The following is a 15,416-nucleotide window of genomic DNA, read 5'->3' as shown; positions in this document are numbered from 1 at the left end:
GATACAGAGAATGGACTGGAGAACTCGAGGTTTGAGAGGGGGTGGGGGGTGAAGGGGAAGCTGAGACGAAGCGAGAGAGTAGCACAGACATATATATACTGCCAACTGTAAAATGGATGGCCAGTGGGAAGTTGTTGTATGGCAAGGGGAGTTCAACTCGAGGATGGAAGATGCCTTAGAGGACTGGGACAGAGAGGGTGGGGGGGACTCGAGGGAGGGTGGGGGGGAGTCAAGGGAGGGAGAGAATACAGAGATATGTGTATAAAAACAGATGATTGAACTTGGTGTAACCCCAAAAAATAATAAATAAAACAAACAAACAAAAAAAAAAAAACTTCTCCTTATACACAAAAGAACATTACATTTGAAGTACCCCTTTCTGCCCAGAGTAGCCTTGTCTTTGATACAAATAATTCCTGTTCAGCCTGCAACTTGAAAGTAGTTGAAAACATGCCAATTTTTTTATCTTGTCAATTTAGAAAAAATGTCGTATTCAATATTTACAGATTTAACCTAGTTCACAGAATATGCAAATGTTATGTGTGCGAAAATCCCACAAATTCCATACAATTTTATGAATTTTTCCTGATTTAACTTAAATTTAAAGTATTGATGCCGCATACCTTTTAACAATTACTTGGTTTTTGCCTTTTTTTTTTTTTTTTGGCTGCGTTGGGTCTTTGTTGCTGCGCTTGGCCTTCCTCTAGTTGTGATGAGCAGGGGCTACTTTTCATTGTGGTGTGTGGGCTTCTCATTGTGGATGCTTCTCGTGTTGCAGAGCAAGGGCCTTAGAGCACACAGGCTTCAGTAGTTGCAGCACGTGGGCTCAGTAGTTATGGCTTGGGGCTCTAGAGCACAGGCTCAGCAGTTGTGGCACACAGGCTTCGTTGTTCTGCAGCATGTAGGATCTTCCCAGACCAGGGCTCGAGCCCGTGTCCAACGCATTGGCAGGCCGATTCTTAACCACTGTACCACCAGGGAAGTCCCAACAGTTATTGCTAAATAACAATTTTCTTTTTGCATGCGTACTGTTTCTGGATAACAAGATGTTAAATTGTCCTGCTACTGTGGTATGACAAGCTACATAAGTTCTCTTGCTTTACACTCCATTTACACACTCTAAATAGAGATAAACATGATGGAGCTGGAAAGAAGAATAATGGCACCACTAGAATAGTGGGTTGCATTTATTCTTTGATTATGGATACATTCTTTATTAGCCACCTGCATTGAAAGAAAACTGTGAGCCAGTAAAATAAACCAGACAGAAACAGAAATACTGCATGACATCACTTATACACGGGACCTTAAAAAAAAAGGTGAACTCACAGAAACACAGTATAGAACGGTGGTTGCCAGGGTTGGAATGTGGAGGAAATAGGAAGATCTGCTGGACCCAAAGGGAAGTTCTTGAATGATGTGTGAGTAGGCACCCTGGTGGATCTGATGGCCGTTCAGACTGCTTCCACCAGAGCCCAAACAACACACAACACACACAACTTTTCTGCTGATTACAATTTATTCTTTCTTTCTGCCCACCCCACTGCATCTCTTGACACGAGACCAGCGGAGCCAACACTGTCTTGAGTTCAGGGCTGCTTCACAGAGGCACACAGTTCCACTGGTTCCAACCATAGGGCATGGGGATATGATGCAGAGTGTGACTAATTTTCTGTATGATTTTGTTGGCTCTGTCTGTATGGTTATATACGGGGAAGCCGAGTTTCTCCAGAGCCTGGGTGTGGACAAACAACATATGTGAGATGAGACCCTGGCCCCGGCACTCTGGCAGGGTGGCCCCCATCCGCATCTCTCCTGTCTGGTCCATCAGGGACCAGCACGCAGGGGTCCCCTTGGGCCCCAGGAGGCAGAAGGTGGGGAAGGCCTGGATACAGCGTTCGATGAATCTCTGGCTCCTCTCATTGCCACCGAAATGCCAGAATTTATTCACCAAGGCCGCGTGGGCAGGATCCAGTGGTGAGAGTTTAAACATCTCTTGGTTACTATTGAGAAGAAGGAAAAAGAACAGCCTATTAATGACAAATACAGTGGAATATTATACTGGTTTGCCCCCAAATTGTCTTCAGACAATGCAAATGAGAGCACAGGTAAAGGTATAGATTCTGCGACCAGACTGCCTGCATTCACAGTCTGGCTAGATGTGTGATCTCGAGCAGGCAGCATCATGTGTCTTTGCCCCCATTCCTTTTCTATGAAGTGGGGACATTAATAGTACCTTCCTCCAAAACTGATATATTACAGGAGCAATTGCATCGTAAGGTACATTGGACTTGTGCCCACAAACAATAAGACATACATAACAATTAAGTATTGGTCCTCTCAGGAATGCAGTGACTCTCCACTTAATATGAGGGAATTGATATCACCCCCATTTTACAGATAAGAAAAAGAGGTAAACAGAAAATAGACAAGTGCCCTAAAGCACATGCTAGCAAGCTGCATATAAAGCCAGAGCTTAGAGGCATGTAATCTTAGATTGTTGGTGTAGAGGGTCCTTGGCCACTGTGGGAACTGAAATCCAGAAAGGGGGAGTGATGTGGTGTGCACTGAATCTGAAGGCAACTACAGGCTGTAAAGGGCTTTGGGAGGTGTCCTGGAAAGAGCCCACAGTGTGGAACTAGGAGATGTAGACTCAAGCCCATTATGCCGTTAACCATCCGCGTGACCTGAACAAGCTATTTCATCATCTGAGCCTGTTTCTGTCAGGACCATAGGGAAAATATCTCCTACCTTGTCTATCTCCTGGGGTGGACGAGAGAATCAAATGAGATTATAGATGTGCAGGTGCTTTTCAGGTGTAATGTGTGATACAACGTGAATAAAGCTTTTGCAGGTATGTTACTACACAGAGGGCCATAAGATTGGGCATCTCCAGCTCAACTCTTCACCATCAGTGTTCAGTTTTATTCAGGGTCTGACTGGACATCAATGGGGGAAAATATACAATTTGTTTAAATACTTTTTAGTGGGAAACTTTCAGTCCGTGAAGTGAGTTCATTAAATGTGTATTTTTCAAGCACCTGCGATGTGTTCTGTCTGGTTATTGAGGATCTACTGGTGAACAACATGAAGACGGTCCCTGCACTTGCGGAATTGGAAATGTTGTAGGGGAAGGTCAAAGAACAAACAGGTCAATAAGTACACATATAGGCTGATTTCAGATAATGATAAACGCAAGAAAAATAAAAATTGGGTTTAGCAGTTGAAGACTTATGGGAGGCGGTGGTTTTAGACAGGGTTCTCTGAGAAGAACTCTCTGCGGAAATGACATTGGAGAGTATGAATGGAAAGAAAGAGGCGAGTATGTGAAGATCACAGGGAAGGACCTTGTTGGCAAAGTGCAAATGCAATGGCCCAAAGGCATGTGTGAGTGAATGAGATCAAGATGCGGAAAAATGGCCAGAGCTGCTGGTGGGAGTAAGCAGAAGGGACGGGATGAAGTCCAAAAGGTGATGGGTTCCAGGTCTCATAGGACCTTGAAAGTCCATAAAGGAGTCTGATTTTACTCAAGGTTAGCTGAGAAACCTCAGTGGCTTTTTGGCAGGTGAATGGACGTAACCCACAGTACATACTAAAAGCAACCACCCTGGAAATGGGTGGCAGGGAGACAAGAGTGAACGTAGGGAGAGAAGGTGGGAGGCTACATCAATAGTGAAAGATGTGGGTAGTGCAGAGCTGCTTTTTTCAGACTCACATGGCTTTGGGTCTGGCACGTTCAGCAGGTAAGTTCTTTGTCTCCGGCAGGGAAGGAAGCAGTTTCCTCGCTGTCTCAGGCATCACATAGAGAATGCATTGTGTTTGCTTGACCTTAACGAATTTAGGGGTTGCAAGATTCCGAATCACCTCATCCAGACTGGGCTGCGAACCTAGAGAGGGGTAAAGTTAGGAGAGAAGTAGTTGTCCATTTAGATGCTCCAAGAAGCTTCCCGACAGACATATGCAGGATATAAAGTCAGACAATGTCGTTTCTGGTATTGCAAAGGACCATGTTACCACGGCCCCGTACTACTTAAGCATGTTTTCTCTTATGCAACACAGAGGTAATAACTAGAAATCCTGACCATATTACTGTGAAATCAAGGAGAAGTGGTATTTAGAAAATAGTAGCCGACCTTGCATGTGCACATACTACATGCCCAGGTACTGGTCTAATACCACATTTAATCCTTATGTTAACCATATGTTTTAGGTACTTTTATTGTCTTCATTTTTTATATGTGAGGGAACTGAATAATAAATAAATTACACCACTTGCTCAAGGTCACAAAGCAAGTAACAGGCCGAGCAAGGATGTCACCCAAGGGACTCTGACTCCAAAAATGATAGGTGTTCTTGTGACTGGGGTGCTGCTCTAGGGCACAAGGACTTATCATTCTAATTTTAGGAATGGAAGGCCAGAGGGGGAGCTCTGCTCTCACACCCTATCCTAAGGGTGTGATCTCACACCTAAGGGGTCCTGAATATGTCTGGAAAATATATCATGAATCCTCAGCTAACAAGAACTTACATTACTCACACATCCTTAAAAGAACCCCATAGTTTGCAATGTTTGAACTCAACTCAACTGAAGAGATGGTGGCAGCTGATACAGGGATTGAACATCAAGCTGGGTGTCTGGAGTTTGGTAAAAGGAAATAACGGCTGTAGGGGAACATACTCAGGATAAAAAGTGACCCTACAGGTATACAGACATGAGCAGTCCTAGCAGCCAGCACACATCCCAGATCTCTTACGTACTTTGGATCTGCAAATGTTGTTTCCAATTGATGACGTCTGACGTGCTAAGGGATTCTTGACAGCTCTTGAGGTCCTTAGAATAGATTTGGTAGCTGTTGGTGTAGTGATCAAAGTCATCTGCCATCTCCTGTTTGGTTGCGTAATATAAATAAATCAAATTAATTATACCCAGTGATTGGAATACTCGTGTGTGGTATTTCATTATACTATGCTATTTTACAAACCTAAATATTGATATTCTTCTTGATGTACTATCATCATTCCTGAATCATCAGGGATTTAATGAATTATTCCACTTATGAGTAAGAAAAACTTGATGAACCAGGTATTTATATGTTGCATGACAATTTCAAATCCACCAAACACGTGCCAGTTTAGAAAGCATTCTGCAATAACTCTGTAATCCTCAGGAGAAAGAATGAATTTTTGTCAAAGACGAGCTTCCATTGCAAGAGTAGATATTACTCTGTTTCAAAGAGTCTCAAACAAATGGATTGTGAAAATGATATTGAAATTGACATAGGGAACCTTGTGTTAGAATTCTCACATGTGATAAAGCTATACAGAATGAAGACACATGATGTCTTTAAAATGTAAACCACAATGCATTATTGTTTAAAAAATAACTCATATTCCCAATGAAACTGAAACACAAAATTTGCTCAAAAAGATCTCAAAACTAACAAAAGATAAGATTACTTTCAAGGTGAAGGAAGGAGTCAGAGGACAACCACCCAACAAGGGTAGCATAGTTGGAAATCGTTGCACAGAAATGCTGTCAGCATTAATACCACCAACAATCTGTGTTTTAAAGGTTGCATAAAAAACAAATATTCTTCCATTTTTAGATTTCAATAATTAAATTATTTTTGTATTCTGTTTAATTTGGTTTTTTTTTAAAAATCACTATTTAAATTTTACTTGTAAATAATTTATATCAAAATAACCCTATGAAATGAATTTTTACTTTATATGTATTTTCTTTTTAAAAAGAAATTTTATTGAAATATAATTGACATACAATAAACTGCATATATTTAAAGTGTACAATTTGATATTTTTTTCCTAATGTATATATGGCAATCCCAACCTCCCAATTCATCCCACCCCAACCCCTCCCCCTCCCCAGTTTTCCCACGTGGTGTCCATATTACTTTATATGTATTTTCAACATGCTTACAACATATTTATATTTGAAACAGATTAACCACTTTGAGTGATTTTTGAACGTCTAGTACTTAAAATATATTCCCAAATACAAGCATTGTAATTTATTATTTCTATTTCCCTAATGTTATTTATATTTATCTTCACATATTTTCAGATGTTACTTTCTCTTCTTAGAAGGCAACCTCTGTTCTTGTCAACCTGTCAAAAACCTATTATTCTTCCAAATTCAGTTTTGGTGAAATGTCTGCCATGAAGGCTGTCTGATCCTCTCCCTGCATCCCCTGATATCTATAGTTTTAATCACGTCTTGGTCAGGGCTACTTCCGTATCCCATAGGTTTTCACACATTTTCAAACCATGTTGCAATTTATTTGCTTGTCTGTGTTTCCCTCCAGGCTGTGAAGTTCTTCAGGCCAGGGATTTGTTCACCATCACTGCAATTCATTTTGGTATCCCCAGGGTCTATCACATTGCAAGGTACATGGTAGGTTCATGGCAGGTTCATGGCAAATATAAACATAGATGCATATTCATTTCACATCTGCCACCTTACCTGCTCCTGAGGGCGGATAACCACTGTATTAAAATCAGGCCACCTGTCCACCAGGGCCTTTAGCTTGAATGGGTTTCCCTGGTTCATATGGAAGACGGTCCCATAAACCTACAATACCCAGGCAAAGTAAAAATATCAGCTTATTAGGAAGAGATGGCAAAGTGCCTTGTGTCTGATGAGTTCTAAGATTATTTCTATGAAGTCAGGGTAAGTACCTAATAGGGAATTTAGTTCAGTCTCAGGTTCTACTCTATTACTCCAAATGGAAATAGACTTTTGGGTCAAACCATGAGAATAGTATATGAATGTATTTTAAAATCCAGATAAATAAAATGAATAAATGAAAAATCACCTACTATCAGGTTGTAGAATTCAGTATTATATCTCTCCATTTTATTCCATTTATTTATATACACAGATAGTTTTTAAATATGAAATTATCTAATACATATTAATTTAACATCTATTCCCCCCCCCATACACATAATACTATGAGCATATTTCCATGTCAATAAACACAAACCTACTTAGTCATTTTTAATGACTGTATAATATACATTATATGAAGGACTCTAATTCAATTTTACTATTTCTTATTGCTGGTCATTTCAGTGTTTTCTAATTTTTAACAGTTTATTCATCAATGAATATTTTTTTGCATAAATCCTTGCAAATATGCCTGATATTACAAATTCTAGAAAGGGAATTTCTGGGTCAAACATCAACTGCTGTATAAAGTTTTTTTTTTACACATACCTCCAAATTACCTTTCAGAAGGGTTAAATGACTCCTGCCTACTTAATAAGTAGAGACAGAGCATAGCATTAAGAACACAACCTTTGGTGATCAAGGTCCAAGAACATCACATATTGCACAATCTGTTTAACCTTTACTGCAAAAATCTGTCCAAACATCAGTCCTCAAATCATTGAAGAGACGAGAAAGAGAGATTCTCCAAGCTAGAATGGACCCTGTGGTTGCGGGGAGAGGAAAAACAGCAGTGCATACTAGGGTAGGTCTCAGGACCTAAGTGCAGTTGGAAACATGATGCCTCAGCAGATGATATGGAAGGATGTCAAAGACCAGGGACCAATGGAATGGTAAATATTGCAATGACAAAGGACCACACTTCACCCTGTGCTTCCCTACCCTTGTCATGAAATGTTTATGTCAGACTAAGCGGAAAGAGGCCCAGGCAAACTTTGACTTCACTGAGTTTTTATAAAGTTAAATTTCTGCCATAATCAGGGGCTCAATATAGAAGTTAAATGCAGTTTTAGGGAAAATAAAAAAATTATAAAACCACATTTTTTAAACATTGGACTTTGGAACCAGTGACATTTATATACACATTTCTGTGTACATGGAAGCATCACTAAGCCAGAACATAGTGATCCAGGCAGCCACGGCAAACTGAATGATTTGGAGTTAACACGTGAGATAACCTATGCAGTTTGCATTACCTAGAGAGATAGATGAGCAGTCCTTCAGGCCATATTACACATTTTTTTTTCTCACCTGAGACTTTAGTGAGTACTGAATGAGAATGAGTTTTACATCATACATTTGTAACAAGAACAATTCCTACAAATATTCTAGATTTCTGCTGATGGGAAAAAACTATGTCATCAAAGAATCAACTGAGTAGAGAGGAAAAGAACCATTTACTCATTAAAAATCAAGGATCTCATATTGAGGGTTACTTTTCCTCACAGTAGAGTTGGGCTGAGGCTAGTAGTGCCAAGAATTTTCTCCAAAACTTTGGATCCACTTAACACAAGAAGTAAATGACAATTTAAACCCCAGAGACCTGCCCTATAGAGCATGGAAGAAAACAATTTAACCTGGAAAACTTTTCAAAGCAGCCACTCAAGATAAAAATAATTCAGTCCACAGAGCATCTAACTGATTTAGTAGCTTATCCTCCTAAAAAAATAAAAAAGACTTTTGAGTTTGACTTTTGAGTTCATGTCGAGCACTCAGTATAGTTCCTGATACTTAGTAAGTATTCAAGAAATGTTGGCTATTAATTTTATCATATTTTATTTAATCTTCCCAAAAGCTCTGTAAGGTAATGATAACCCTGTTTACGGTTGAGGAATGTTTACCAAGAGTATTACTTTCTGGTTTTACTCACTTTACATGCAAGAGCACTGACACTTAGAGATGTTTAACTTTTGCTGCATTACCCAGAAAACAATGGATTTGTGGGATCAGAGTAGTCTGACTCCTGACCTTGTTCCTCTCTACAGTTCCCTACCCTACCTCGATCAGAAGGATCAGTGCCTCTGGGCTACACTAAGCGCTCGTGGCTTAGTCTATACATGATCCCTATACAAGGTGTCAGAGTACCAGGAAAAAGTAAGAAAAGGTATAATATGATGCTCTTCCTTCTGAGGTTTCCCATCAGCATGATCAGTGTAATTAATGATACTAAATCATATTCATAACAAAAATTACATAAATGATTTATGTAATTAACTACACATAAATCATATTCATGCTGCACTGAGAAGTCCAGAGCTTTTTGTGATTCATCAACAAAATAAAATGGCGTTTATTTTTGAGACAAGCCTTGTAAACTAACAGAGTTTCTACCTAAGGCTTTTTGTTGTTGTTGTCTGTTGGGGGGTATTTTTTGGGGGGTGGTGCTTAAAAACAAAAAATAAAAAATCAATACCATTTATAATTTCAATTGGTCATTGCCAGAACATAGAAAAACATTTTTTGTATTTTATATATTCACTTTAAAGCCTTTGCTAAACTTAGTTATATATTTAGGAGATTTGGGGGGTTTTTTTGTGGAGGGGGTGGTAAATTTACTAGGAATTTTTGCATTAAACAATCATACCATCTGCAAATAAATCATATTTTGTTTCTTTCCAATATGTATGTCTTTTATTTCTTTCTCTTGCCTTATATTACTGGCCAGGATATCCAGTACCTTGTTGAATAGAAGTGTGAGAATGAATCCTTGCCTTGTTACTGATCTTAGGAGGAACATTCATTCTTTCACTATTTAGCATGATGATAGATGCAGATTTTCCCAGTACGCTTTTTAGCTGGTTGAAGAAATTCCTTCTATTCCTAGTGTGCTGAGTTTTATTTTCATGAAGGATATTGCATTTTGCCAAATACTTCTTTTCTGCATCTATTGAGAGAAGATCATGTGGTTCTTCTTGTTTAGTCTGTTGATATGGTGAATTACATAGATTTTTTTTCTTTGCTTTGATTTTTGAATGTTGAACCTGCCTTGCATTTCCAGCATAAACTCCCCTTGGTTATGATGTATTATCCTTTCAATGTACTGATGGATTTGACTTGATGGTATTTTGTTGAGGGTAATCTCTGTTCACGAGGGATATTGTTCTGTAGTTCCCTTTCTTGTAATATCCACTTCTGCTTTTGGTATGAGGGTAATTCTGGACTCATAAAATGATTTGGGAAGTGTTTTCTCCTCTGCTCTAGTCTGCACGAGTTTGTGTAGAAGTGGTATTATTTTTTTCCTTACATGTGTAGTGGAAATTGCCACTGACACCATCTGGGCATGGAGTTTTCTTTGTTGGAAAGTTTTAAACTACAAAATCCATTTCTCCAACAGATACAGGACAACTTAGGGTGCATGTTTCTTCTCCAGTGTCCTTTGGTAATTTGTGCTTTTGACAGAACATACCTTGTGAAATTTTATGGGCTCAGTATTGAAAATAGTGTATCCTAGAAGAAACACTTCTCTATGGTATAAGATCATTTCTTAAACATAATTTCTGTCTCACCCCACGTTAAACATAATCCTTTGGGGTTTGACAAAACAGAAATTGACCGAGTCATTGCAAAGCTGAGTCATAATGATTAACGTTTTCTCAGGCACTTAATGTTTAATTTATTCTTACCAAACAATCAACTGTGCCAATCTTAGAAAAACTTCCAGTGTTATATCACAAAGGTGTTGAAAGGGCACAAGGGAACGTTTTGGGGTCATCACACAGCAAAAATCATAGTAGACTGAAATCCTAGCATCACCACTCACTATTGGTGTGATCTTGGTGAAGTCATATAGCTGAGCCTCCATTTCCTCTTTGGTTCCATAGACATGATGGACCTGCCTTGCAGAGAGGTGATGTAAACTAAATGACATGCAAGATGAGTGAGTGCCTGGCACAGAGTAAGTGCTCAGTGAATGCTTGTTCTCTTTCCCACCTTTTTCTTAGGCTGTTGCTAGTCCTTGTTCCCTAAGAATATTCCACTCTCACCTTTAAGGACTCAGGGAGGCTCTTCCTCAAGGATTTCTCTAACATCTGCAGCAGTTGTGGGCCTTGTAAATGGAACATCTTGGCAGGTACCTTAATTGAAAGAGAGGATCAAAAAGCAAAGAATGAGAAGTGCTGCAAGACATACAAAGACACCTAAGCCTTGTTATTCTGGAAAACCGCAATGGTTAAGGAAACTCCTCCACTGCCTTTGAGTTCCTGAAATGTCTTCCTTCAAGGAACTGTCCTTCTGCCTTTTGGCTTAGAAAGACTCACCATGTCCCCCTTATTACCTATGAGAAGACCAAGTGCTAACCCTTCATATTCCCAATATTCAACAAATAAACAGCTCACACAACTCAACATCAAAAAACAAAACAAACAAACAGAAACAAAAAACAAACCCAAACAACACAATTAAAAAATGTGCAGAAGAACTGGATTCTTTCTAGCCCTGTCTTAATTTCCTTCATAAATGGTTAGCTTGACTGTTTATCCCTAGTGAACCATCAGAACAAAGTGTTTTGATGTCTTAACAAAGGTTATTGGCTTGACCAAACATTCATCAAGCTTCTCTCCCCCACACAGGGCTCTGCACTGTGACCCACCCTCATCCCGAGCCAACCTTGGCATTCAGAATGAACTTTGCTTACTCCTTTCCATAAAAGAATAACCCTTTTCTGCCTGACCTCTCAGCTGTTTGTAGATCATATGGTCTAAATGAGAGTTCTCCTGTTGAAATAATACCCTCTTCCTGTTACAGCACTCTTTTTCCCCCAGTCTTTAAATATTCCTCTCAAATAAAGTCTCTCCATACCAAAGACTGGCCTTGATTTTTATTTAACGATACTCTGGTGTAGCTTCATTATAATTTAAATAGACTTTTGTAACTAGTCTGGAAACTTAAGTATTGATTTATTCATCCATGCAGTCATTCATTTATTCAACTGCTCAATAAATATTTATTGAGAACACAATGCATTCTCAACAAATGAGGCAATTGTTACCTAAGCTAGGCTGAACTTCATTTCCCAGAAATTCCCTTCCCTGCATGTTTCCAGTTAGGGTAGGGCACAGAGAGATCCCTATGGAGTATTTGGAGGGCAGAATTGAAGCAGCAGGCATTTTGCACATAACCTCAGGACTGCTTGATAATAGCCATTTAAGTAGGTGTGAGGTATTATTGTGACTTTGATTTGAGCATCCTTTCATGTATCTATTGGCTATTTGCATGTCTTCTTTGGAAAAATGTCTTTTCAGGGGTTCTTTGTTCATTTTTAAACAGGATTCAATATATACACAGTATATATATTTTGCTCTTGAGTCGTATGAGTTCTTTGCATATTTTGGAAATTAACCCCTTATTGGTTTGCAAAAATTTTATCCCATTTCATAGATTGTTCATTTTGTTGTTTCTTTTGCTGTGCAGAAGCATTTCAGTTTGATATAGTCCCACTTGTTTATTTTCTTCTTTTGTTGCTTGTGCTTTTATTGTCATATGCAAAAAATCATTGCCAAGACCGAGGTCAAGTTTTTTCCCCATGTTTTCTTCTAGGAGTTTTACAATTTCAGATCTTAATACATTTAAGTCCTTAATCCAGTTTAAGTTAATCTTTCAAGAGTTGTTTGTATCTTGACTATAGCTGCTGTGGACAGTCAGTGGGACTGGTAGTATTCACTTAAGTCCTATAAATGATTTTTTTTTCAATATCAAGGTAAAGTCTATTAGTCTCCTCTGTTGTCCTTCTTTTCCACACATAACCACAGAGTATTTCTTTAACTCACTATCTGAGTTCATAACTCTGGCCTTTCTTCATTTTATTTATGTTCTACTTTGGTAAAACTTTCGAAATCCAGATTTCTTCCCATTTCAAAGTGTTACTCAAAATTCAACTTTCCCCCTATTGACCCCCTCTAGTTATTCAATTAAACAGAACAAAGCACTCTTTTCTTCACTCCCTTAAGTCTGAGTACACATTTCAATCACAAAACTGGTTACAGTAAATTACAGTTTGCCTTCTAGATTATCAGTCCCCTGGGCAGGGTCTTGAATGATTTATCCTATTATTCTCAATGTTTATTATGCTGTCAGATACACAGTAAGTACTCAGTGTCTGTTTAGTGATTGGATGTATTATGTATTTGTATCAACATAATTATCTATTTAGTCACTCTGCTTACCAAGAGAAAAGACTCATTCATTGATTCAGCAGGTACCAGTAAAAGACCACCTATGTTCTGGGCATGGGAATTTGTACCAGATTCTCCTTTGAAAAAAGGCTCAGACCAGAATAGAAGTACCTGTGCCATATCTTGGAAAGTATCAAGACAGTAGAAGAGTATCATTTCTAAAGATTAAACAGACATTAGCTAGGAGCATTTCACCAAAAGATTACATGAAAATAAGAAAACTTGAATTTGATGCCAGGTAACTGGGGATAGTAAAGTATCAGCAAGTACATTTGGGAAAACTTTCTGCACATGTGTACACACACACTTAAAACACAAATATGCATATGGACACCAAGTGGTGAAAGCGGGGAGGGTTGGGGGGGAATGAATTGGGAGATTGGGATAGCAAACTGTACACTGTAAATATATGCGGTTTATTGTAAAAAATTAAAAATTAAAAATTGAAAAAAAACACAAATATGGTGTTTAGTAAATCCAGTTACCTAAAACTGAGGACACTCATTTTAGCAGCTTGCCAGAATTGATAATGGGCAAAGTACATTATAAAGCACACTTTGAAAACTTTGACATAGCTGGGAATTTATCCAAAGAAAACAATTCAAATGAAGAAAAGTATTCTGAAAAAGTTTGTAAAGCAATGTCATATTAACTCACAGGGAAGTATGGGACACAATCTCAGTGTCTCTTTGTAAAGATAATTTATGATCTATCATTATTTTACTACTCTAAAACTCATTAACATGAAAGTTATGATATATAATTACCATCTGAGAGAGTCTTAAAGATGAACATGAAAAGGATCGAAATGAAAGTGCAAAGATTCTAACTAGATATAAAGTCTTTTGGTATACATGTTTACATAAATCACATATAAAGGTAAAAATGTAGAAGGAAACACCAAATATAGGAGCATTGCAGCTGAGATATTTAAAATTACATTTTTATAGTTTAAAATTAATAATATATCTATAATGTAGTTCATTTACTAGAATCTACCTTGTGTCTTTGACACTTTAAGCAGGGCACTTAATTTCCCTGGTCATCATCTATTCAAGGGGGGAAAACCTGACTACTTTAGAATGTTACTAGAGAATTAAATAAGATCATGTTTGCATAGTATCTCAACAAACTATGTTATATAAATGTCACCTGAGCGAGCACATTCCTTCTGAGAAGTTATTATATTTTCTGTCACCCATCTGCCAATGGTAAGCTCCCAAATATCTCCATATTTTTTTATCAATTCAGAAAAAAAGCCTGTCTTTATCCAGTGGAAAACTCACAGAATTAGGATACTGCTCTATACATAGGCACCTATACAGGTTTCTCAAAGGGAAGAACTTCATTTTCATCTGACATAATTCAACACAGATGAGGAAATTCTTATCCACATCCAATGGTAGCATTTTAATTCATTCTACTTCAGTGGGGAAACAGAAGGAGATGAGGAGTCTCAGAGCAATTACCCTTTGTTCTCACCTGCAAAGCTGTCTTCTCATTCAGTCTCTGCAGAGATGCCCAGAAAAAAACAAGAGACAGAAGTTTATTCCAGAAGATGAACTATATCTTCTGGCTATAGCAGGCTTTGAGAAGTGTATTTTAATCTGTTTCATCCAAAAACTGCTGAGCTACATTCTTAATTTGACCCATGCACCAAGCTGAACTTCTGGCAGCAGAGTGTGAGATGGAGTCCCTCCCTCTGGGTCCCATGTTCATGGACATAGCTCTGTAAAATTGAGACATTGGCAGAGTGCCTCTTGAGGCTTTTTTTCCAGAAGGATGAGCTGCTTTCTGGTCATAAAGCTCCTGCCAATACTCAGCAATTCTGAGCTGTGAAACCAGCTGCCTAAGAACTGGGAGGCAGGTGAATCTGTATAAGAAATGCCTATTCCTTCCCTCCACTTTCATAAATACCTGCAGCAAGAGCAAGAGATACTTTGTTAGGATTTGATGTATAGAATCAGAGCTCTTTTTTAACCATAAGTAAAGAAATTATTTAATGGGAAAGACTAAAGTGTTTAAAATGCTCCCACCTCAATTTTAGAATAAGCTCAGTAAACCTCAAACAGAATAAAGAGAAGGAAAAGTACACCCAAAAATATAATTAAACTACTGAAAACACCATATAGAGAGATAGCCTTAGAAGGACAGATGCACAAAAACTTTAACAAAGACCTAGAAGAATTGAAGAACAAACAAACAGAGAGAAGCAATACAATAACTGAAAAGAAAAATACACTAGAAGGAACAAATAGCAAAATAATGGAGGCAGAAAAACGGATAAGTGACCTGGAAGACAGAATGGTGGAAATGACTGCCATGGAACAGAATAAAGAACAAAGAATGAAAAGAAATGAAGACAACATAAGAGACCTCTGGGACAACACTAAATGCAGCAACATTCGCATTACAGAGGTCCCAGAAGGAGAAGAGAGAGAGAAAGGAACCGAGAAACTATTGGAAGAGATTATGGTCAAAAACTTCCCTAACATGGC

At 38.3% G+C, this 15,416-nt stretch overlaps 1 protein-coding gene across 1 annotated transcript; it reads right to left on the bottom strand.

The window, feature by feature from the left end:
• Window positions 1-1,029: 1,029 nt before the first annotated feature.
• Window positions 1,030-14,573, bottom strand: LOC130848191 (glycine N-phenylacetyltransferase). Its single transcript, XM_057726309.1, has 6 exons — window positions 14,401-14,573; window positions 10,732-10,821; window positions 6,482-6,589; window positions 4,759-4,885; window positions 3,716-3,887; window positions 1,030-2,003 (listed from the first exon to the last, which is right to left on the bottom strand). The coding sequence occupies exons 2-6, from the start codon at window positions 10,807-10,809 to the stop codon at window positions 1,601-1,603; spliced, it is 888 nt and encodes a 295-aa protein (XP_057582292.1). The 5' UTR covers window positions 10,810-10,821; window positions 14,401-14,573; the 3' UTR covers window positions 1,030-1,600.
• Window positions 14,574-15,416: the final 843 nt, after the last annotated feature.

Source organism: Hippopotamus amphibius, chromosome 3 (genome assembly GCF_030028045.1).
Source record: "Hippopotamus amphibius kiboko isolate mHipAmp2 chromosome 3, mHipAmp2.hap2, whole genome shotgun sequence".
NCBI lineage: Eukaryota > Metazoa > Chordata > Mammalia > Artiodactyla > Hippopotamidae > Hippopotamus > Hippopotamus amphibius.
The sequence above is the reverse complement of the archived record's forward strand: the minus strand, read 5'-3'. Positions and strand labels throughout refer to the sequence as shown.

Bases quoted from the DNA above. Each gene is read 5' to 3' on its own strand.
- LOC130848191 (XM_057726309.1), bottom strand. From the start codon at position 10,809: ATGTTCCATTTACAAGGCCCACAACTGCTGCAGATGTTAGAGAAATCC. The intron at 4,886-6,481 runs GTAAGGTGGCAG...GCAACCAAACAG, and splicing joins TTATCCGCCCTCAGGAGCAG to GAGATGGCAGATGACTTTGA. The intron at 3,888-4,758 runs GTACGTAAGAGA...ACCCCTCTCTAG, and splicing joins ACAACATTTGCAGATCCAAA to GTTCGCAGCCCAGTCTGGAT.